Genomic DNA, 23,600 nt, shown 5'->3' with positions numbered 1-23,600 from the left:
AAACTAAACAAAATAATACCCTGTTTACGGAAAGAATATGTTAGGTGAATACCAGTGTCAAAATTACTTTTCGAATATTCATTCCAATAATTTCTATTTGAAAGATGCATCTAGTTTAGGTCGTCCAATTAAAACAGATGGCGATAAAATTAAAGGTACTGATAGTTGTAAATATGAAAAAATCTTCTTTTTTTACCACTAAAAAACCGAAATTACTTTCTGAGAAACTTAATAAATTTCATATAATAATCTTCAATATCATTTCTATTCTTCATTTGAATAATTCTCGATTCCTTTCCATTTGTCTTAGTGCGTCTATAGCTCTTTGAATTCTTTCTTTTCTTTGAATTTTAATCCGTTAAATGGATACCAAGGTGTATCCGTTGGCCGACCGCCATTTGTATTACGATTTTCATCGGCTTTTCCGTTTTCAATGAGTCCAAAATTTACGGCGATCGATAGACAAATGAATCAAGTGCATTAATAGATTAGTTTTTGAATGATTGAAAAGTTAAAGATCATTTGTTAATAAATTTAATATAAAAAGAAAAAAATATTTTCCATGGTCCTTTTTTTTCATACACATTTTAATTAAATGCGTTGCACTCATATATACAGAGTGAGACATTTAAATCGAATTATACGAGGAACTTGATTTGTGTAGGCGAATATTCCAAGTTATTCGCACCAATGGCCTTGATGACAGTAGTAATATCGTCTTCTATGAGATAGGGTCATCTCTTGATCTGCAGACTTTCAACTACCTTGAAATACCCCGTTCGTTATGAAAAATAATTGAAACTCTCTGTTTTCTTCTCTTATAATCAAATTATTCTTGTTGTTGTTGTTTTTACCGATCTTATTTACTTTATTCGCGTAAAATAATAACAAACCTTTGATCAAATATTATAGATATTTGACAAATCTTCCCAAAAAAGCGGAACATGCGTTATTGATTTGCCAAAGTAGACAAAGACATATTTAACGATACCAATTAAAAAATTATTTCTTTTGTTCCGCTCGTAATAATATTTTAAAAAAACATTACACGATTTTCATTGTACACCGACATTTTTATCAGAGTATATTTTTATAATATAAAGCGATCATTTATAAGAGCACAAAAAATAATGTCTTTGGTATATAATTAATTATAATTAGTTTTCTTCTTTTTTAACAAAGAAATGAAATATTTAAATGTATAAAAACGTTATGTCGATGAATAAGTTTGAATTTTGTTTTTTTTTATGTCACGAGACACTAGACTTTACACGTGAAAATAAATTGAAAATAAAGATTATTTTGATTTTGTTTCTTCTAATTTTTATTATATATAAGAAAGATTATTCACGGCTTCTGAAAAAAACAGAGCACGAAACCAAGAAGTTCATATCCGTAATAATAATAAATTTGTTTACAAACATATTAGTTTTATAAAAATTTTCTTTTAAATCATTCATATCTAATAACATTTGTACATATTCCTAACGTCTATTTACCTTAACTATCATACTTTTAATAATATATTTGTCTTATAACATTCTAAACTGCACAAAGGAACACCTGTTTTAGAACAAGAATATTTCTTTAGATTTTTACATTTGTTCACGCTGCAGAGAACCGGTACTGGTATTTCTTTTCTAGAAAAAGAAAAATATATTTTTTATGTAAAATATATGGTTGAAATTAGAAAAAATACGAAAGAAAAGATATAATATTTACACTTTCGCTGGTTTTAGTGGAAATTCTTCTCCCGGTGGTAAAGATATTGAACTTCCTCCTATTGTCATACGATAAGTAACAAGAGGAACTTGTCTTTTAGATGGTTTACCTTTACCAATTATTTTCGAAGCTTTCGATTCTTGTTTTTTTAATAATCTTTCCATCGTCTTTTTCTACATTCAAAAACAGATAAAAATTAGCTATTCATTCATCATAAGTACAGTAGTATCTTGATTAACCAGCGTGATCAGGAGACAAACGACGTAGATAAATCGAGACAAGGGTGGAACTTTCTAAAACACGTATCTTCTATACAAAATAACACTTTTTTCTGTTATTCTTTTTTATAATAACATACATGTACATACTTACACATATGTTGTATTTGATATGTATTACAAAATAGTATTCTTATATTCTTATATTATTATCCGTGTACATTTTTATCGATTTATTAACACTTTCGCGAAGGGCGGTAAAAAAAGGAAAATTATGCTAAGAACAAAATTTGGAAAAAATTTGAATACATATATCTCAAACTGATTCCAACATTTATTATTAAACATAAGACAACGGATAATTAAGACGTCTGATAAATATGAACCGGTTAATCGGGTCCTACTGTATGTAGACAATTATAAATTTATTAAAACTGTTTATCTTTACTTTATCTTTCTCCCTTTTTTCATCAGCAAGTTGTTTTCTTTTTAAGGACTTAAGAGCAGCTTTTTGAATTGCTTCCGCAGTCATAACCTTTTCTTTATATCCCGTTGGTAATGACATAAGTCGTTCTACTCCCGGATTTGGTTCTGTATCTGTTTTCCTTTCAAACATGGCTCTTTGTCGTGCAGTCATCAATTTTGGATCTTTTGGTTTGATCTTTTTCAATTCATCATCTACCTAAATAATAAAGAATGTAATTATTTTTTTTAAGTATTTTATTTAATAAGATATTGAAAATAAATTTTTATTGCTACCTACCTCCTCAAGCTTTCCAGATTCTATAGCATCTAACCACCTTTCTTCTTCGCTACTAGTACCACTATCTTTTCCTCTGTTACTCTTTGGAATCTTTTTTTTAGTCTGAACTTTTGAAGAAGATGTAGCAACGCATCCTGTCGAACTTAAATTGGTTATCTTTGTAGATTTTTCACGAACCTTTTCAATGCTGTACATTATATAGATCAATTATTAAAAAGTTCTTCGCTAATAAAATGTGTAATCTTATTTAATTTAATGAGAATAAAAATCGTCTAACTAAGACATACCTCCTTTCGTCTTCCTTTTTAACTTTAACTTTAAACATTTTTTTTCTTTCACCTTCAGGTACTTCAGTAGTAAAACCATCACTATCATCATGTATTATCTTTTTCTTCTTATGTTTTTTGTGTTTATGTTTTTTATGTTTCTTTTGTGTTGACACCTCACTTGAATCTAATATTATGACTAGTGTAATCAATTTGATTTATATAAAAACATATAAGTAACATTAAATACATTAGTTTATGTGATTTACTTTTAAAAAACCAAATATTAATGAAAAATAATTAGCCATAATAAACCAAATTATTTTGAAGTTAATAAACATAAAATATTCATTTTTTTCTTTGGTTATATTTTTTAAACTTACCCATTTAAAAAATGACAGCTGTTTAAAGTGTCACTAATAAAAAGCGAATCGATATATAAAAAATATCATAACACAATTGTGCTATTGATGAAATGTATTGTCAAGATATCCAAACTTAGTGCACATCACAAATCCTAAATAACATAAGGATGTATAGGGAGCTTTATCTCTACTAGTAGATGGCACGGCGATTGCTAAATGCCACCTACTGACATCACTATATAAAATAATAGACTCGTAGGCTGTACCTACGATTGAAGTATTAAGATCTGGGAAAATAGTAGTATTAAGCTATAAAATTCATTAATAATTAAACATTTTTCTATTACACAAATTTTGTTTCAAAAACTACAGAAAATATTGATAGTATCGACTAGTGATTATGTAGATATCTCGATAATCGATTATGTTTTCTACCTTTGCTTCGAACGGTGATAGATCCGTAAAGAAGTCTAGGGAGCGCAAAAAAGTTGTCACAGAACCACCAGAATTAAGAAAAATGAAGATATACATTTAATTGCTCGCTATTTGCTAATTCAAAATCCATATGTTTTAAAAATTTTTATTAATTAATTAATTAGTTATTGATAATTAAAAATTTGAACATTTTTTGTGTTATTTCTCAGTAAAGCAACGTAATTGACCACAACAGAAAAAATGAATAAGTGCGCTAAATTGCTAACAAAATGTTTATTTAAAATACATAATTTTTAACTTTATTAATTAATTATTTAATTAGTTATTAATTAAAAATCAAAAAATGTCATGAAGAGGTTATATGTTATGCGCATGCACAACCACAAATTCAAGGTGCAAGCGCACTTTGAAAAAAATAGAAGTAAAGTTGGTAAACCTGCAGGGGATATATTTAAAGTTGATTTCCAAAAGAACAACCACGGAGACTATACAAGGAACACGAACTCCATGTATACAAATGGGATATAATGCCCGTGTTCTATTTCGTTTTTATATCAGAACATACCCATCATATAGGTTAAAAGAAGTGTTCCTTTTTTTTTAATAAACATACTTATATGACTTCAAAAATATAGTTTTTAATTCTGTCTTAAAAAATAACTAAGAAAAGCTGTCATATCTTAACTAATAATAGATTGCTTTTTATAATGGTCTCAAAAATGTTATAAGATTAAATAAACACGTATATCATTGATAACTGATTGGTATAAATTTTGCTCTAAGCAATAATTGTCGCTAAATAAATTGTAAACAAATTCAATTCAAATATCATTTTGTTACTTTTTTTTATGATACAGTTCTGTTATTTTGAAGTAACAATGACCTATAAGAGACATTTCTGTATATTTAGCATAAAGCTTGTGTGTTCTGTCAAACGTCAGAGCAAGTTGAGGAATTTATTGCAGCGAACAATTTCTGACCATGTTTACCAGTTTTATTGCGGAAGAGTAGAATGATATAATTCGTAATCTAAAATATCTTTAAGTATTAATCAACTTTAAATATATCCCCTGCAGGTTTACCAACTTTACTTTTATTTTTTTCAAAGTGAGCTTGCATCTTGAATTTGTGGTTGCGCATGCGCATAACATATAACCTCTTCATGACATTTTTTGATTTTTAATTAATAACTAATTAAATAATTAATAAAAAATTTTAAAACATATGGATTTCGAATTAGCAAATAGCGAGCAATTAAATGTATATCTTCATTTTTCTTAGTTCTGGTTATTTTGTGCCAACTTTTTTGCGCTAGTCTAGCGAATATTGCTAGAGTCGCACATATACGCGAAAAGCACATAGATCACACGAAACACGCGTGACGTAAAATAAAATATTCATGTGTTATCACAGATAACATTAATATCGCATGACATAGAACGTTTGCTTTTATCTTTATGAATACAATTTTTACCATAACCTATAAGCTTATATTTTTACAAATTTATAACAATAATAATCAAAGATTAAAATTAAGAGAATTTATCAGCTATTATAAAGAGTTGAAAAAGATTGAATTTTTTTTAAAAAGGGGTGAATTTGATTTTCAAAAAATTAAATTTGAAGTGCAGAATCTGCATATGGGTACAGTACTAAATTTTTATTCCTCTAATTTTTTATATAAACCAGTCACTGACGTTAAAGCTCTAACACTAAACTTAACAACAGTTTATGCGTATCTATTTATACAATTATTGATCTAATGATTGATCTGTAACAAAGGTTAAACTTCAACAATTGAATGAAAATAATGATCAATTTAAGATTGAATAATAAATAAAATAATATTAATGATTATATATAATAGTCGTTAAGTCGAATGAAGAAAAGTAATAACATTGTGAGCACGAAATTTTAATTAAAAATAAAAAATCGATCATTTAACTATTTGTGGTATTTTAAAGATGAATGAACCTGTGTTAGTAGTCATCATATATTTTCTTAAATCGTAAAATTAAGCTGGACGCAGCTACCTTCATTTTCTTCTTCACATTAATTTTCGCATGACATTTAGATTTTAACACAGAAACTGCCGAAAACTCAGCTTTGCACAAATAAGAAGTCTTAAATGAAATTAAAATGATAAAAATTATGTAATATTTTGCGGATCCCAAGGGGACCAAAACGCATATTTTGAGAACCACTGACTTATAAAATATATTATTATTAAATTATCACTTATTCCAATTTTAACATTATTTTCCCGTAAAAGGGGAACAAGGACATATTTAAAGGACTCTATGATGTATCAGAAAAAATTATTATCAAAAATTTGAATAAAAGTATTAAGGTGATATAAAAATATTCATTAGAATAAATTACCAAATCACTAGAATTTTTATACACACTTTATCTATTTTCGCAACTTTGACGCAAAAAAAAATTGTAACCGTGTGCATAAACTTACTGATGAAAGTATTCGTTTAAATTTTCGCGTTTTATTTTTCTAAGTCAGATGCGAAAATCCATGAAAATTCCAGTTAAAATTTAAATTTGATTGGTTGAGAATACATTGTTAGACAAATTTATAAGTGATGCATCTACCAACGCATAAGTAATTTAAATTTTATTAGAAAAAACAGACTTTTTAATTAATTTAAAAATTTTTGATAAATTCACTAGTAATTAATCTTAGTATTGTGATGATAAAAATATAATCTTAATTTAGGAACTGAACTTATATCAGAGAATTCCAAGAGGGGATTCCCTGACTTTCGAATAACAATCATGACAATGCAAGTAAAGTACAAAAACTTACTCGAGGAGTTTGTAAGAATTTCGACACCTTGTGTTTCTGCTGAAAATTTGGAAGAGTTAAAAAATGAATACTCTTACGATATAGGGTCTAAACGAAAAGTAAGTGGTATACAAAATCTTGAAAGATTAATTAAAGTGTTAGAAAAGTATGCCATACTCGCTTACGACGATATTAAGCCGTTGTATTATATCGAAAAGAGATATATTAAGAAATCTTATTTAGTAACGGAATTAAAAAACTATGAAGATTGGTATAAACTGATGAATTATCCATCGTATTATAATATGTATCAAAATGATAATGGTGAGTGTTTGTATTTTTTAACTGCTTTATTACATTTAATATATGTAACGTTTTTTCTTTAAAAATCTTATAAGTTAAATTTCGAAAAAAATGAGTTAAGATTAGATTCAGTTAGGTATCGATGACTTCTTCTCATATTGTTAATAACAAAGTCGAAACAGTAAAATATCCTTATAAATTTATTAATAAAAGTTGCACCATAAAGTGTTAATGCATTAATGTTTTTTTTAAATGCTATAAGTCCATTTGCAGTTCATAAAAGTCTTATTAATTATTATCGGATAATATAATTGATCCTGCTTATATCTTTAAAAATATCACCAGAATTCATGAAAATTAACCAGCATTTTTAAATTAATCTAAACACAAACGTTTCAATATTTCCAAATAAAAATAAATGGACTTATATACAATTTTTAGAAACAAAAGCTCGTGTGTGTCAGACAAAATCAAAAAATAAAGCTTGCATTATTTTTTAATGATAATTTATATATAATTATATAAATATTATAAATAAATATATACATATAATTGGTACATATATATTTGTATACATATAATCTTTTATATTAACATAATATTTAATTATTAAAATGTTATAATTTCTAAAAGTTCTATACTTTGTTACAGCACGATCTTTACCGAAAAATAATGATCATGAAACATGTGATAGAACAGCATCGTTAAATTCATTATCAGAATATAGTCATAAATTAAGATTACATGAAACACCAGAACAGTTATCCAAAGCTTTAAATAGCAAGGAATCAAGGTTAAAACAAATAGGTATTTATTAATTATTGAACTTCTTTAAATATGATTAACAGGATAAATTAATATGAAATATTCTAAATTTAATTTAAATATATACTTTAAGTTATACTGAAAGTCAGCGAACAACTGGGACGTTCTTGGAGAGACGTTTGCAGATATATGAATCTTAAGGAATATCAAATAGATGAATTAGAAAATAAATATCCGTGTGATTTAAAAGAACAATGTAATCAGGTAATATACGCTTAAATGTAATTTTATATTAAAAATATAATATATATATGTATATGTGTATTTACACAATTAAACATTTTGCAGGCTTTGCATATTTGTATTTCGCAAAATAATTCAGAGTGGAAAATGAATTTATTACACGCGTTAGAAAAAGGAAGACGTAAGGATCTTAAAGAGGTTGTTGAAAAAATCTTATTGCACAACAAAATATAAAATATTTTTTGTATAAATATAATATGTAATATATAACATTTTTATTTGTAAAAAGGGAATGAAATTAAAGCTCTGAAAAAGTGCATGTAGCAATGTATATATATTTTTTTTCTTTAAATATACTTTATATAAGAAAGGCTTAAATATAATTGTTGTATGTCAAACAATTGTGTAAACATCACACATCTTTAATACGTTTTAGAAGAATAAAGCAAGATGCTGCATTTCATTGATCGTTGCTAATCTAATTAACAAATGTTGAAAGTTTAATGTTAACTATTCGATATGCTTATATAGGAGAGACAAACAAACAAAATAAACCACTATACCTTTTGAAATAATAATAGAAACGAGCTTTATTTTATGCAAATTTGAAATAATATGTATTTAAAGTGACAAATGTGAAAAGTAGAAAAATACAGCAGCCTGCGCGTATCTTTCATAAACTACCTCTAAGCTATGTATTATACATTTATATGATATTATTTTGTTATATTTAATATTTATTTATTTTAACTTTCGCTCGATTACTTTTCGAATATGAAGTTACGAAAAAAGTTACGAAAAAGAAACAAAAAATATTTTTTCATCATTTTAATCAAATTGATAAATAGATTATATATACTGATATTTAAATCAATATTAATGAAAATTTTGTTAAATACCTGTTACTCAATGACCAATATAACAATGAAATTTAAATGAAGTTAAGAATTCTTGATATATTATAATTAGACCGTATACGAGTTTTTTGTTTGACTTCCTTTCTTGATCATGGTATCTTGATGTGCTTGATATCCTATAGTTACTTTGGGTGTAATCCTCAATCTTTCTTTTAATTTACGCCTGAAAATTAAAAACACAATATTAATATAAAAATAAATATAGATTATGAGTTGCTCATTAAGTCAACTTCACTACACAAAAAGTAGATATTATTACTAAATTAATATACGGCGTCGTATCATTTATTATTGAACAGCTATAAAAATTGTTTTCTTTTAATAGTATAATATATAATTATTCAATAACTTTATTTTAAATCTCTAAATAGCTAAGTATCAACCAAGTGATTCTATAATAAAATTTGCACAAACTCTTTAAGTGGAGTTAATCGCTTTGAGTTGTGACTGGTTAATATAAATAATATAAACTTACCCTATTTCCATAACGCTATCTTCACAATTGGAGTTAGCTGTCCATACACCAATTTTATCACCTTTTATCCTAACATTAACAACAGCGCCACATACATCATCCGAGTATTCATTGAATGCTTCTCCGATCATGCATAGAAGAATTTCTAACCAAAAATGATCTAAATCCATAGCTCTTTGTTTCTTTTCTAAATTGATAAGCCATCTTCCACCTAATTTGTTAGCATCGTCTTCCCACATTGGTCGGATTCCTTGTTTGAACATACTATAATCGCAACCTTGTCTTAACTCTGATGCAGGCTTTATGTGATTGTATAGACTGTTGAGGGAAAAATAATTTTATCATTAATACAAATAATATACAATGAGTGTCTAAGGTTTATCCGGCCAAACTGTGTTTATATTATATAAACCATTCGACAACAATATTTTTTTGAAGCATATAAAATTAAATTTACCTCCAAAAATCTTCTGCAGTATCAAAACTGGTAATCTCGCGTTGACTTTCCTCCCATGATTTACTTTTGTCTGGTTCATAGTACCAAAGTGTCCAAGTATGTTGCAGAGGATGTTTGATCAAAACTTCTGGTGGAAATTCATCAAAATTTATTATTCCTTGCTCCTTCCGTTCAATCTCCTATGAAACAAAATTTGCTATTAATGTTTATTATAGATTTACTTAAACTTTTAGCATAACGTATTAATCTACTGTCAAAACATTTGTGTAAAAAATATTGTGCATTAGAAAAATATGAGAGGGATAAAAAAAACTTTCGGGACAATCTAAAAACTAAGGTCAAAATCATTTAACCTAGAAAATTGTATACCCCGCATTATCGTAGTACCACGCGAGTTAAAGGCGTTCACGTAACATAGAGCACCGTTTTTGAAATATAAACATTTAATAAAAAATGAAGACATTTAGATTAAGTACACGTCATTGTTATAAAAATTGAATAAAGAATAAAAGATAATAGAAAATATAAGAAATAATAATGATTCTCAAATCTGTATAGAAAGTTTTGGTAAGAAACAGATGTAGACACATACGGTAAAAGAGGGGTAGTAAGAAATGAACCAAGCGACCATGCTGCTTCCTTCGATACCGGATTATAATTAGAAAAATAATTAGACAGATTTATCATTTTTGAATGATATATCGCTTAGAAATTTTTGTTTATGTCAGGATAGCATGATTTTGATCTCTAAATACCTTGATTTCTTCCGTATTACTTGTAGCCATGTTACATCTAATTGCAAACACATACGAACAGGACGTTCTCGTTGACCAAACTGACTATAAAGACATCTGTCGGCAAAACTTTCACACCGAGCAACCCTTTCCACGAGAAAATAAAGAAATGATATGAAAAGATAAAGAAGAAACTTATAAAATAACAGGAAATTTAACCCTAACCGGTTACACACGGTACAAAATATGTTACGATCGATACGATAAATAGGAATTTGAACAAAGTTCATTTAGTGGTTACTTAAGATGATAAAAATCTTGAAATAGAAAATATATTTATACTTTCTTCTTCCTCCTTCTCCTTCTTTCTTTTTGACCTTCTTTTAGTCTTTGATAATAAGCGAAAATTAGAAGATATACTGTTCTCAACACAGCAACAAATTTTTTTTTGTAGTAAACATTTTTTTTCCAAGTACTAACGTCCACGACCTTCTCTTTTTTCTTCGTATTTACTGTTTTGTTTCGGATAAATATATATGAAATTGTTTTAGACTTCTACATTTATATATATACAGAGTTCGCAGAAAAATTGTATTTACAGTCAAAGAAAAGAAAATTTTTTATTAATATTTTAGTATTCAGGTATCACGAAATTAATAAAAGTTTTCTTCTTTTACTTTTACAATTACAATAGATGTTCAAAGTGATAAACATTAGCTTTCAAACATTTATTTGTATGGCGAACAACAACTTAAGTGGGCAATGTTGACCAAAATGTCCAATTAGATCACTGTATATACATTTTCTATTTTTTTTAAAGGTTTAGCTAGTATAGTAGATTTTCTACAATATGCAGATACCTTTATTAATATCCTCCATAAATAAAAATCTATAGGTGTTAAATCAGAAGAACATGCAGGAAAATAAACTGCACCTCTTTGTTCTAGCCATCCTTGCAAATTCATATTCATATAAGCTAAAAGCTAATAGAAACCTACTTTAGCATCAATTATAATTGTAAAAGTCAAAAGTAACTTCTGTTAATTTCGTGTGACATCTGAATAAATTTAACATTAAAATATTCATACAAATTTTTCTTTTCCTCGAATATATATATATTTTTTGGTGAACTCTGTATACTTAATAAAAAAATTCATACGTTTATCAAAGATTTATTTACGAGTGAAGTAATCGATATTGTTATATTATGTAAAAATAGATTTATATTTGGCTATTTTCAAGCACTTAATTGTTCTGTTTTTTATACACATTATAATATATTCTATAATATAAAAACATAATTTTTAAACTAAATTTTACGGTTTAGTTAAAATTCTAATTGAATTTATGATATAGTGCGCCATATATAAAAATCTCTCAAGTCCTCCAAATATATAAATGATTTGATGAACTTCATTATTTTATGGAATGATTAAAATTTTAAAAAGGAAATTTAAAAAATAAATGATTATCCTAACTCTTGTTTGCATTAATAAACGAAAGTTAAATCTTTTTTCTTTTTTTAACTTACTTACAGTAGAATTACAAAACAATTTATCAATTTATATAATTAATAATAATTTAAACTTGACATCACACATTGACAGTGTTATTTAAATTACAACATGTATGTTCATAGCGATCTCTAGTTATTTTCATTATATTCAATATCTCTTTCACAATATTTTAAATCATTTTTAGTTTAACATTTAGGAAAAGCAAAGTAACATATTTTAGTAATTTACAAATAAATCCTTTTAAACATTGACAATTAAAAATAATGCATTACGCATTCTGACGGTCATGAGTTTCTGTTCTGATAATCCGTGTTTAAGGTTTTCAAATCTCTTTGCTTTAATTTAATATATTCATTTCTGATGGTTATATCTGGATTTATTACTAAAATTGGATTCTTTGTAAATTCTTTTTTTTTCAAAGATAAATAAGTGGTGGTTTTAATTAATGTTGGAGTAGATCGAATGGTCGTCTCTTCTAGTAATTTCTGCTTAAATTTTTTTTCGTATATATTTTCTATTTCTAGCCGCGAATCGTCTAACTTTTTATTACATTTTATATGATCGATATTTATCGAAATATCTTTCACGAAAGATTGTATTTTTTCAGTCGAAGCATCAGGAGAAATGTTTTTAATGTTGGTGACTTCTCGCTTCTCTCTATCATGATTTTCTAAAATATCTCTTCGCATTACTTGAATGTCATTATCACTTTTTTCTGTTATTTGTTCAGATTTGTTAACGTTAGTTTGACTTTTAATCTGTAATATAAGAGGTACAATATTCTGATTTTGCGTTAATATTTCATCAGACTTATTCATTTCATTGACGATACTTTCTTTTTTACCCTGTGTTATTTCTATATCTCTTTTGTTCTTTGATATAGTTTTTATTAAAATTCCTTTAGTTAAAGCACTTAAAATACTTTCTTTTGACTTATTAATAATATTATCAAACGTTGCATTAAACTTTTCTTGATAATGTGATGTCGAATGCAGTTGATCCGTATCCTTGTTTTCTTTCAACTTTATTTTTTCTACATTTTGAATACTTTTGTTATTCTTTGTATCGATTAACTGTTCAGAATCATTTTTATCCTGTACAATATTTTTATTTACGTTTTTAATATTAGGTGTTTCTAAAACATTTTCATTAATGTTCGTTCCAATAGTATATTTCTTTAAAATTTTGTTTTTATCGAAATTTTTACTAATTTTGCTTCGTTTATCAATATTTTCAACTTTCTCCGAATTGAATTTTTGTATAATATTTGTTTCATCGTTATCATTATTCTTATCATTCTTTATGGACTCTTCTATATGCTTTTCTATTTTCCCTATTTCTATTTCTAATTCCTGCTTCTTTTCCTGAAGATCCTCTAGTTTCTCCTGTTCTTTTAACATTTCCAAATTTTCTAATGCTTGCTCTCCTAATGTTTGCCGATGCTTTTCATTTTTTTTTATCGTCTTTGTATCAGAAATTCCTTCTTCTTCAGCTAGTTCAGAATCTTCTTTTTTTATTGCATCAGAATTTATGAGATTATCAATTTTTGAAATTTCATTAGTCATTTCAGATTTAATTATATTAATGTTTTCATTAGCCTTTGACGTTACAAAGTTCTCATACATTATCAATTTACTATTATTTATAACAGAATTAGGTTCTTTGTTGAGGTGCTCATTTATTGTTTCGATCTTTCCAACAATTTGTTTAATTTCCGGAGCAAAACTAGCTCCTATATTTTCAGCAGGATTTCGTTCTTCTAGCATCAACTTCTCTGCAACAGCAACGCGTTCGACCGGAACTGGAGGTTCTTGACGAATATCGCTGAGATGTTTATTTTCATCCATCATTTCAATTTTTGGTAATACATCTATTACTTTTTCTAAAATTAAAAATAACATATAAATAATTATATACTGTAGGTGATTGGTTAATGAACAGTTCTGATTGCGAATAAATCGGATAAGGAATACTTTCGTGAAAGATTTTTATGTTTGGGCAAGAAACACATGTTCAAATAATGAACAACTAAGAGAATAAACACACGAAAAAGCAACGTTGCATATCAAATTTATAGAATTGTATTTTTTTTTCGATAATCGGTTAACAAACAATTCAGATTACGTGAAGTACGTTAGTGATCATCCACTTTAATACCATATAGTAACATTTTTATCATACCTTTAACGTTTGATAGAATTTCAGGATTATTAGAAACAGGTATCAAACGAATATCCTCTTTCTTGAAATGTAATGGTAAATTATCTAATTGACTAAGTGATCTATCAGTCGTTATTCCAATTTTGGTATTAGAAGATTCTTCCATTGCATACAAATTGGCATATGTACCAAGGACCATTATCCAAACACCAACGAATAGAATCGCCTTGAATGAAAAGTAATAAACAATTAAAATAATATTTACAATAAATATGATTGTCGATATGGGCTTTCCATTATAATTATTACCTGTGCTAATAATCTTTCATTTGTATGTTTGCTGCTCATGGATATGAAAAATGCTGCAGGAAACATTAAGCATATCATAACACCAATCGTAGATCCAACTAAACCAAGTACGAATTCAATATTTGGCATCAATATACCGGTAATTACAGAAAAAGATACTATCGCAATGGTGAGACATCTGAATCTTACTTCTGGCATGTAATTCATAGACGGTTCGTGAGTGTGTACCTAAAAGTTCTAATAATAATGCTCATATTCAATAGATTCGTCATATCATCTATATGCATACCCGACGAAACAAGAGAGAATTCAGACTTGCACGGCAAGGAAAAATGACTAGCGGAAAACTAAAAGCTACAGAGAAAAAAAATCCCATCTTAATCATATCTGACGATATGCTAGGTTCAAAGCTCATCAGTATATTTCCTATGGACGAAGAAAGAAGAATTTTATTTTTATTACAAATAGTTTAATTCCTTTTTATTAATGTTCATATAATAAAAGCGTACCTGTGAACGGTTGTGTACAGAATGCAATATAACCAAAGAAACCAACGCACAAATATACCAAAGTACAGATATTTAGTGCGCCTCGTACAACATCGTTCATTTTTTCGAGAGATACATTCGGAATGGTTTCATATATTTCAAATAACTGTGTTTGGCAAAAAAGAGCCATAGAAAATATTGGCAAACATTGAAGAATACCGCTGGATCTCCAAAAGTATACATTACTCGTCCAATCACCCGCAAAAATGTGTTGTATTGACTCGGTGAACACCTGTCAATATAAAAATTATTATAAAACATAATAAATCTTGTAGTAAAAAAGTATACGAAATAAATAGCACATAATACTTGTTTGTAATATTTATAGAATTCTTACCTTCAAAACAAGGCAAGCGTAAAAACCAACAGTAGCGGTACAAATACTTGATAAACTGTCAATGTTTCTCAATAGACCCAACGGTAATATTATAAAAATACTTGTTATTAAAAGTAGACTAGTTCTTATATCATCAGGTTTTTTGTCTATGAGTTTCCCAACAATTTGTGGTCCCAAATCACCAACAACGACAAAAAATGCAATGCACGTACCAACGAGAAATCCGATAATAAAAAGTTCAACTAAAAATTTACCCATATAGCCAAACGCATAGAAAGCAAGTAGCTCAAAATTACGTCTTCTTGACATTACCGATGACTTAATAAGAAGATGACAAGCAAAACGAGATAGAAGATTAGACAATAAAAGAATCAATGCAGCTAAAATAATGCCGCATTGTTTAAAACAAAATGGCATGGCGAGAACACTTACGCCGATAATACTGTTGGCGAGTGTCATAACGTGTGATAAATGAGCCATTATTAAGAATAAATATAATGTTGTAGAATAATATCAATTAATCTCTAAACGTTTATTTTTAGAAGATAATTAATCTTTCATTAATTTTCTTCTGATCTTGAAATCTCTTATATAAGTTTTTTAAAAATTTGTATACTTTCTCCTCTTATTCTTTTTGATAATTTAAAAAAATATGATATTATCACAATAAATAAATTATCCTTTTATTTCTTAATATATATATATATATATTACATATATAATAATACATATATATATATATATTTATATATATAGATATATCTCTTATTTAAATGTACAATCAAATTGTCGTCCCGCCAATAATAAACTTGTATTGTTTTTAATGTTGAGGTTAGAAATATGGAACTTCAGCCGTATTATATTTTTGATTATCAGATAAGAAAAATAGTTTATGGAAACGTTTACCATACTAAATGAGGTCAAATTATATGTATAAAATGTTTGTCACGTTTTTGACAATGATCATTCTTTGCTACGCATACTTTGTAAAACCACGAAGACAACGTTAACCTACGACTTCGAACTGTCACCATTTTGATAAACAAACATGGTTACACGTGACGCGAAATGCACGTATTTCGAGTGGTATATTCAAATCTAAATTCATTCATCTCGATTTTAACTACATTAACGATTATTTTTTCTAATTTCAAGATATAGAATAATTGTATTCACGCGTAGAAATTTCTTTATTCTTTTATTATAAATATTTAAAAACATCCGTATATGTGTATTTTAATATTTGGGCATAAATATATCATCATTACTTTATCTATCTCAAAAAATCCGGCATAATTAGTATATATTATCATTACATTGAATTATTTTTTCTTTGTGTGATGGATAATTAATTACTTTGACTAAGTAAATGAATGTTATTATTATTATTACTTTTTCTTTTCGTTTTCTTTGTTATTCAAAGATCGGATCATTCATATTAGATAATTGCGCACTGGTCCGATCAATTCGGTGGAAAAAGTAGATTTCTGTACATATTGGTTAGCAATGGACGTTCGCTCTTACAAGAAAGATTTAAAAACTTTATTAACTGGTGGTTGTCGATTTTGAATATAATAATAATAATAATAATAATAATAATAATAATAATAATAATAATAATTATAATAATAATTATAATTATAATAATTTTATATTATTAATTAATAATAGCCTACCAGAGGCGGTTTTTATCATCTATGTTTTTTAATGTTCTCCTTCTCACGAGAGCGATTTAACATCCACTAACATTGAGAATAAAAGTAGGTCTAGTCGTACTGATAAATTTGAACTCTTACGATTACTTTCGCTTATTATTAATATTCTTATGTACTATTCCTACACTTGAACATCTGTCATTCGATATTTCTTATTTGACTTTGTTTTTCATTCTTTACCACCAATACGATTTTTTTTTTATATATCTTGCATACAAAATAATATATTTTATATACCAAAGTGAATGTGTGATTTATCTTTTTTTTTCATTTTATTGTTTTTTTGTTGTGTCATTTTCGTTTGCGATCATCATATTATATGATATAATTATAATTATTAATATTATTATTGCATGTAGAGAATTTCATTTTTTTAATATTAGCATTATATTATGTACAAGAATAGAAATAGGAAGCAAAAAATTTAATTATCCCATGATCCCTTTGCATTAACTAATCTAGCAAACAGATCGTTCACATGACACCAAATAAGTTTTTTTTTTTTAATCAGCTTTTTACTGTCTTCTGCAGTAGGGCATACGTTTTATATGTACATGTTCACATGATACCGTTTGGTCAACTGTATACAGTAAAGTTTTATCGATCAGATAATTTTGAATATTTTAATAAAGAAAATATCTTGTAACTTATCAGTAAATGCAGCAGCAGCATAAATTCAGTGTACTTGGATATTTGGTTATTTAAACAAACAACAAAAAAGTTTAAGGACAGATTGACGCGTGATCGAGAAACTGCATCGTGTGAACGTTAAGTCCTCCGTAAGATTAAAATGTTAAAATATGTTAGGACGTGTGTGTCGATTCCCAAGTTTCATGATACATGTCGCGACGTATAGAAATCGGTATCAGAAGTACTTGCATTGATACAACAAAAAGTGTTTTGACATTGGTATCACGCAATAACACGATGAGAAGTATCAATAATGTGGAAGCAAATTGGAATTGATGCACGTTTCATAAAACCTAGGAGTTGATGCGTGCTCGCATCCCAACATGTTTTGATGTGTGTAGGGGCGGACTTTTACTAACGTTCGACGCAAATTTAGCACAATTACCGAAATACAATCAAAAAACCTGGATCGTGTGAACGTACTGTAATGCACCTATGTTAAATTGCGCGTTAGCTTGTCATGTCGTCATTCAATTGAAATAATATCCTGAGAAATAGATAAGATACACAATCAATTCGATCACATAGAACATTTCTTTTTAAAATTGATATATATGATATTTGTAGAGTATATGTTAGAATTGACTGTTACCTTGGTATCAAGAACTTTATGATTTCGTTCATATTATCGATCTATGTCTGAAGAAATTAGTTGATATCTTTAGAAATATTTAAAAAAAATTTAAGTCACTATAAATATTTTAAGAATATTTAAATAGATTTCAAATGTTTTCTTTTCATCAAAATTGCTATATTAAATATTTATAAGGGAAAAATAAAGATAATAATAATAATAATAATAATAATAATAATAATAATAACGAACAATAAAAAAGAATATAAGGAAATTCTAAAGAAAATAAAAAACACGAAGCGTCAAAATCACGCTGATATACGTGTGTTTCAGTATACGTTATTATGTTTTACGAACGAATATAATCAAATACTTATAATAAAGTATATATCTTTTGTTTCTATCGTATAAAAGTCGAAAAAAAAGTGATTTTCGGATTATGGGATGATAGTCTTAAGGTAACGAATATCTGTACACCACGTGCCCCCTTAGCACTTAAGTTACCTAAGCTTATTTAAATTCGATTTAAATAAAGACCTCTGTAATAATTCCGTCGAGTAGATGCTATTATTTATCAGGGATTCGCCCCACCATCTTTTTTCGTCTCTTCATTCGAAACATTCATTTTCTCGTCCTTATCGTTTTCTATAAAATATAATATAATATTTATTATATAATTATTAAAAAAAAAAAAAAATATAATAGAAATACAAAGATCCTTTACATTTTTTATATCCTCTTTAAATTAAATGAATAACAATCGGTTTTAAATTTAAAATCAAAATTTTGCTTTCTGACTTTGTAACAATTATGATTATAAATACTGTTTTATTATCATTTAATCAGTTCGAGTGATTTATATACGGGTCGTTTATGCAAAGACCCTGTATGATGCAACGATACGTATGAGTGAATTTATATGAGTGATTTTTATATGGAAATCATGTCATAACAAAAGAGTTCAACATTTTGTCTCATTTATTATTTAACCAAGAACCTCTATTAGTATTATTTTCGTTAAATGATAAAAATATAACTTTAGTTAAAGTTATGGTATAAAAAAAAAGGTATCGTAAATTTTTGATAAGTTTAGCGGTTTAATAATAATGCGATACATACCTTTAACTTCAGATTTGATATCCTCTTCCTTTTTTATATCACTATCTATACCTTCTTGACCCTTTTCCAGTCTTGGCCGTTTTCTGGAATTCTTTAGAAGATAACACTTTAATATAACGATAATATAAAATATGATTATTTATTTTCTATGTTCTAGCAGTATATTATGTAACAACAAAGTAGAACATACTTTAAAAGACCTGTTGTCTCTTCTACCACCATCACCCTCGTCTTCACTGTCGCTATATTCATTTTCATGTTGTATCCTTTTATCTAAATCTCTTTGCGATAATCTTTCATCGGGATTTATTTTCTCCTCTGCTTCTGAATCTTCGATAACAGCACCATCCTCCGGAATCGCTTGCACTTGAACACCCGGCGCGTGTGGCAACATTCTTAAGTTTTCAAATAATCTTGTTCTACGATAAAACAAAACGATAAGTATATATTTCGGTTATTTCATTATTTAATATATGTATATATATAATAACTTAAAATAATTACTTTATCTTCTCAAGGTATTCAGGTGTATTTTGATTAGCCATATTTGATGGACTTATATGTAACTTGAAATCAGGTCCAAAGTATTCAAAATAGTCATTGTATGGAAGTTCATTAGCTATTTCTGTTCCTAGAGCCACAGATGTTTCATACGTCCAACATCTAGATACATTCCTTATTGTATAGCCACCTCCTCCAACCATCAAGAATGGTAGATTATATTTCTTGACAAATTCTACACATTTACCATGTCCTCTTACGGTTAAATTAAAACAACCAAGTCGATCACCTATTACAAATAACAAATTAATATCCAATAATAATAAATGCGTAAAAATGTAAGAATGTATGTTAGAAATGTAATTGAACATATATATTAAATGTACCTGTCAAGGAATCTGCTCCGCATTGTAAAACAACTGCTGACGGTTGGAAAGTTTCCATAACTTTTGAAATTATGGGTACAAAAATGGACTCGTAACTTTCATCATCCATGCCATCCCGTAAAGGTATGTTGACCGCATAATATTTACCCTACGCATAAGATAAGATAAAATGAATAAAAAGATGATTTATTATAATTAAGCAAAATAATCTTTGGTTTTTTAAAATTAATTTATTTAATTTCTTACCTTGCCAGCACCAATGTCTCTGAGATCTCCTGTACCAGGAAAATACTCTCCATATTTATGGAAAGAAACAGTCATTACTCTATCTGTTGTGTAAAATGCTTCCTCAACACCATCACCATGATGAACATCAATATCAATGTATAAAACTCTTTGATGATATTTAAGTAATTCCAAAATTCCGAGTACAATGTCATTTACGTAACAGAAACCTGATGCTTCGCTCTTCTTGGCATGATGCAATCCACCACCCCAATTAATACAAATTTCTGATGCTTGTTTATTAAGTTTTACTGCAGCTGCTACAGAACCACCGGCTGACAATTGGCAGAATTCATACAAGCCATCGAAAACAGGACAATCTTCACCCACGTTAACTATTTTTTAAAAAGTTGAATATTTTATTGTTTTTAAATATATAAAAAATTACAAACAAAATATAATAAATATTTAAATTAATACGATTCTTACATCTCTGCATTTGTTTGTTATATTCCGACATATTGTCTGGCCTGATCGATCTTAAAAATCTAATATACTCGTCACTATGAAACTTTGTCATTTCATCAGCAGTAGCTTTATGTGGTCTCTATATAAAAAAAACAAATTATGAATAATTAATAATAATTATTAAAAAATAAAAACACTTTGTGAAAGTGTTTTTTGTAATCATTGTAATTATCACAATTTTGTAACACTATTTATCTCATTGTTATTAACAGACAAACTAACAAGTGAAAATTCTTACATAAATTTCCATCTTTCTATAAAGACCATAGTTGAGTAGTAAATTATGTGTCATCCTTATGCGATGTGGTTTCATAGGGTGGCCTTGACCATAATAGTAATTTCCAATATCGCCTGAAAATTAATTAATTAAATACGTTTGATCATGTTTGTAACAATATTTTTGTTGTTAGTTACTGAAGGTTCGATGTTACGGTGCACCGAAGTTTATCTGAAGATTTCGAGGTTTACGTATATATATTTGATAATATTTATAGATATATATTTTCAGACGAAGCATTTATCGAACACAATTACGAATATTGATGAATGAAATATTAGCTATTACGTGAATTGAATTTTTCTGAATAAATTTACATACTTCACATATAACCTACAATTTTCTTAACCAAAATGAAACAATAAACCAATGATAAATTAATAAAACATTATTATATTCTAAGTAAATGAAAGATAAAAAAATATAGAAAATAAAAGTAATTTCTTCCGTAAAAATTAGTTAATCGTATAAAATCCCATATAGAAAAATCATAAATCGCGAGTATGTTACATTTTCATGTTACATTACTTCGGATTAGAAACGATAGAATTAAAATTGTAAATTGCAATAATTATACAAGAAGTAACTATTTGTTAAATAATTTCAATAATTTCAATAATTTCAATAATATCAACAAATATTACAATACATGTATATAACATGAGAGATTTTCAAGTGTACATCGGTAACCCGTAGTGTTATGGCTGACGCCAACTTGCCTCTGAAAAGTACGGTGATACGGAGTGTTATTTGAGAATTTCTCGACTTAACGATAAAAAAATCATGCAAACATATAAATAATATGATTAAATTTCAACGTGTAACGCATATAACGCGACGCTATTATGTATTTTGGACTAAAATTCGATTATTGTAACAAATATAAGACAAAAAGCAAATATAAAAATATAAATGCTGTGTACGTGATGATAGAAGCGCGAACAGAACAAACACACATTTTGATGACTATCTGTGTGTGTATACGTGCTTTTCGCGGGTCAACCAAACACTTAAGAAATTAGTTATTATTTTTAACTTACTATCATAATAGTAGCAAACTCGCTTCTTTCCGTGAGACATTGTAGACATTTTTAAAAGGTTTTCTTCAAATGATTACAACCAAAATTATGAATCAAACGCGAACCGCGGAGTGTCGCCGTGTTAACTACTAACAGACCACAGCGTCACTGGCTTTCTGTTTTACGCATGCGTTTCTTCACGTAGATCAAGTTTCGTGTTTGACACATAGGTGGCATTGAACTTCCGAATTATATATGAGCCTTATTAAAAGAATTAAGTATATATGTATATATGTATGTATATATATATATATATATATATATATATATTTAAAAAATTAAATATTATTGTTATTATATGAAATTTTATGTTACATTCTATCCGTTAATTTAATATTATAATTGCTTTAATTGGTTTAATAATACATTCATTTGATTATTATAAATACTAGCAGAAGCATTTCTAATTGGTAGTAACAAGAGAAATCATTGGTCAATTATTGGGAGGATTTCTTGATTCGTGGAAATAGAAATTTAGTTAGTAGTTAAAAACGATCAAAATGTAGAATTATTATGTTTAAGACTGCTTTTCAACCTTTCCTTCGAAACCTTAGTCACCTTAGTGACAAGTTGGAGCAAATTTTGAACTACAAGTGAGATAGAATGATCAAAACTGATTGGGTAATATTTATCGAAAAAATATTTTAAATATTATTTTAAATAACAGATTATTCACAGTTGAAATAAAGTAATATTTCAAATAAGAAATGATGTTTCTGTAAATAAAATATTTTATTTTAATAGTTTAAAATATAAAATAAAATACTTCATCTTTAAATTATAAGAATTATGTTTTGAATAGTTTCCTTAATCTGAAGATAAATTGTGAAAACGATTAACGTAATGTAAAACGAGATAACATAAGAATTTCAAAACCCTAACACAATTATTTTCAATATATTTAAAATAGAACATTATTTTAAGTATATAGTATTTTAAACAATTTTATAATAAATGAAATATTTTATTTTAAAAAATACATGCATATAATGTAAAATAAAATATATTTATTTATTATTTATGATTTAAAATAATATTTTCCCTAGTTCTGGATCGAAACTGTAGGCAAACATATCCTACCACCCTTTTCAAAACTGAAAGGTAAGAAAATAAAAATACATACATACATACGTGTTATTAAATATGTATACTAGATATTAATAAAAATATTTTAT

General features: G+C 27.2%; 5 protein-coding genes across 10 annotated transcripts; 1 reads left to right on the top strand and 4 right to left on the bottom strand.

Annotated features, from left to right (window-relative positions):
• Positions 1-1,425: 1,425 nt before the first annotated feature.
• LOC122522266 (INO80 complex subunit B) lies at positions 1,426-3,594 on the bottom strand. 2 transcript variants are annotated; one of them, XM_043643174.1, is made up of 6 exons: positions 3,353-3,594; positions 2,991-3,168; positions 2,704-2,890; positions 2,389-2,622; positions 1,723-1,895; positions 1,426-1,640 (listed from the first exon to the last, which is right to left on the bottom strand). In XM_043643174.1, exons 1-6 carry the CDS (start codon positions 3,354-3,356, stop codon positions 1,508-1,510), a joined length of 909 nt encoding a protein of 302 aa, XP_043499109.1. In that variant the 5' UTR covers positions 3,357-3,594; the 3' UTR covers positions 1,426-1,507. The 2 variants fall into 2 exon arrangements, with proteins under 2 accessions (XP_043499109.1, XP_043499111.1); XM_043643176.1 differs by having other exon boundaries at positions 2,991-3,156; positions 3,353-3,582.
• Positions 3,595-5,124: 1,530 nt separating this feature from the next.
• On the top strand, positions 5,125-8,359 carry LOC122522263 (fas-associated death domain protein). Of its 3 annotated transcripts, XM_043643172.1 has the most exons (6): positions 5,645-5,747; positions 5,844-6,119; positions 6,498-6,890; positions 7,521-7,676; positions 7,768-7,898; positions 7,983-8,359. In XM_043643172.1, exons 3-6 carry the CDS (start codon positions 6,557-6,559, stop codon positions 8,109-8,111), a joined length of 750 nt encoding a protein of 249 aa, XP_043499107.1. In that variant the 5' UTR covers positions 5,645-5,747; positions 5,844-6,119; positions 6,498-6,556; the 3' UTR covers positions 8,112-8,359. The 3 variants fall into 3 exon arrangements, with proteins under 3 accessions (XP_043499105.1, XP_043499106.1, XP_043499107.1); XM_043643170.1 differs by lacking the exons at positions 5,645-5,747; positions 5,844-6,119 and adding an exon at positions 5,125-5,413; XM_043643171.1 differs by having other exon boundaries at positions 5,644-6,119.
• Positions 8,360-8,454: 95 nt separating this feature from the next.
• On the bottom strand, positions 8,455-10,585 carry LOC122522269 (eukaryotic translation initiation factor 4E-1A-like). Of its 2 annotated transcripts, XM_043643180.1 has the most exons (5): positions 10,482-10,539; positions 10,319-10,365; positions 9,727-9,905; positions 9,270-9,587; positions 8,455-8,957 (listed from the first exon to the last, which is right to left on the bottom strand). In XM_043643180.1, the coding sequence occupies exons 2-5, from the start codon at positions 10,355-10,357 to the stop codon at positions 8,843-8,845; spliced, it is 651 nt and encodes a 216-aa protein (XP_043499115.1). In that variant the 5' UTR covers positions 10,358-10,365; positions 10,482-10,539; the 3' UTR covers positions 8,455-8,842. The 2 variants fall into 2 exon arrangements, with proteins under 2 accessions (XP_043499115.1, XP_043499116.1); XM_043643181.1 differs by lacking the exon at positions 10,319-10,365 and having other exon boundaries at positions 10,482-10,585.
• A 1,031-nt stretch (positions 10,586-11,616) lies between these two features.
• LOC122522109 (putative sodium-coupled neutral amino acid transporter 10) lies at positions 11,617-15,884 on the bottom strand. The gene is made up of 7 exons (XM_043642915.1): positions 15,332-15,884; positions 14,956-15,226; positions 14,736-14,872; positions 14,447-14,674; positions 14,159-14,363; positions 13,177-13,859; positions 11,617-13,134 (listed from the first exon to the last, which is right to left on the bottom strand). The coding sequence occupies exons 1-7, from the start codon at positions 15,809-15,811 to the stop codon at positions 12,262-12,264; spliced, it is 2,877 nt and encodes a 958-aa protein (XP_043498850.1). The 5' UTR covers positions 15,812-15,884; the 3' UTR covers positions 11,617-12,261.
• A 2,664-nt stretch (positions 15,885-18,548) lies between these two features.
• On the bottom strand, positions 18,549-22,524 carry LOC122522262 (histone deacetylase HDAC1). 2 transcript variants are annotated; one of them, XM_043643168.1, is made up of 9 exons: positions 22,387-22,524; positions 21,308-21,420; positions 21,031-21,148; positions 20,563-20,936; positions 20,317-20,464; positions 19,934-20,219; positions 19,620-19,848; positions 19,430-19,535; positions 18,549-18,955 (listed from the first exon to the last, which is right to left on the bottom strand). In XM_043643168.1, exons 1-9 carry the CDS (start codon positions 22,433-22,435, stop codon positions 18,885-18,887), a joined length of 1,494 nt encoding a protein of 497 aa, XP_043499103.1. In that variant the 5' UTR covers positions 22,436-22,524; the 3' UTR covers positions 18,549-18,884. The 2 variants fall into 2 exon arrangements, with proteins under 2 accessions (XP_043499103.1, XP_043499104.1); XM_043643169.1 differs by having other exon boundaries at positions 18,552-18,955; positions 19,430-19,520.
• Positions 22,525-23,600: the final 1,076 nt, after the last annotated feature.

The sequence above is a fragment of the Polistes fuscatus genome, unplaced genomic scaffold (genome assembly GCF_010416935.1).
Source record: "Polistes fuscatus isolate 324 unplaced genomic scaffold, CU_Pfus_HIC Scaffold5, whole genome shotgun sequence".
NCBI lineage: Eukaryota > Metazoa > Arthropoda > Insecta > Hymenoptera > Vespidae > Polistes > Polistes fuscatus.
This window is presented reverse-complemented; position numbering and strand designations above follow the sequence as displayed.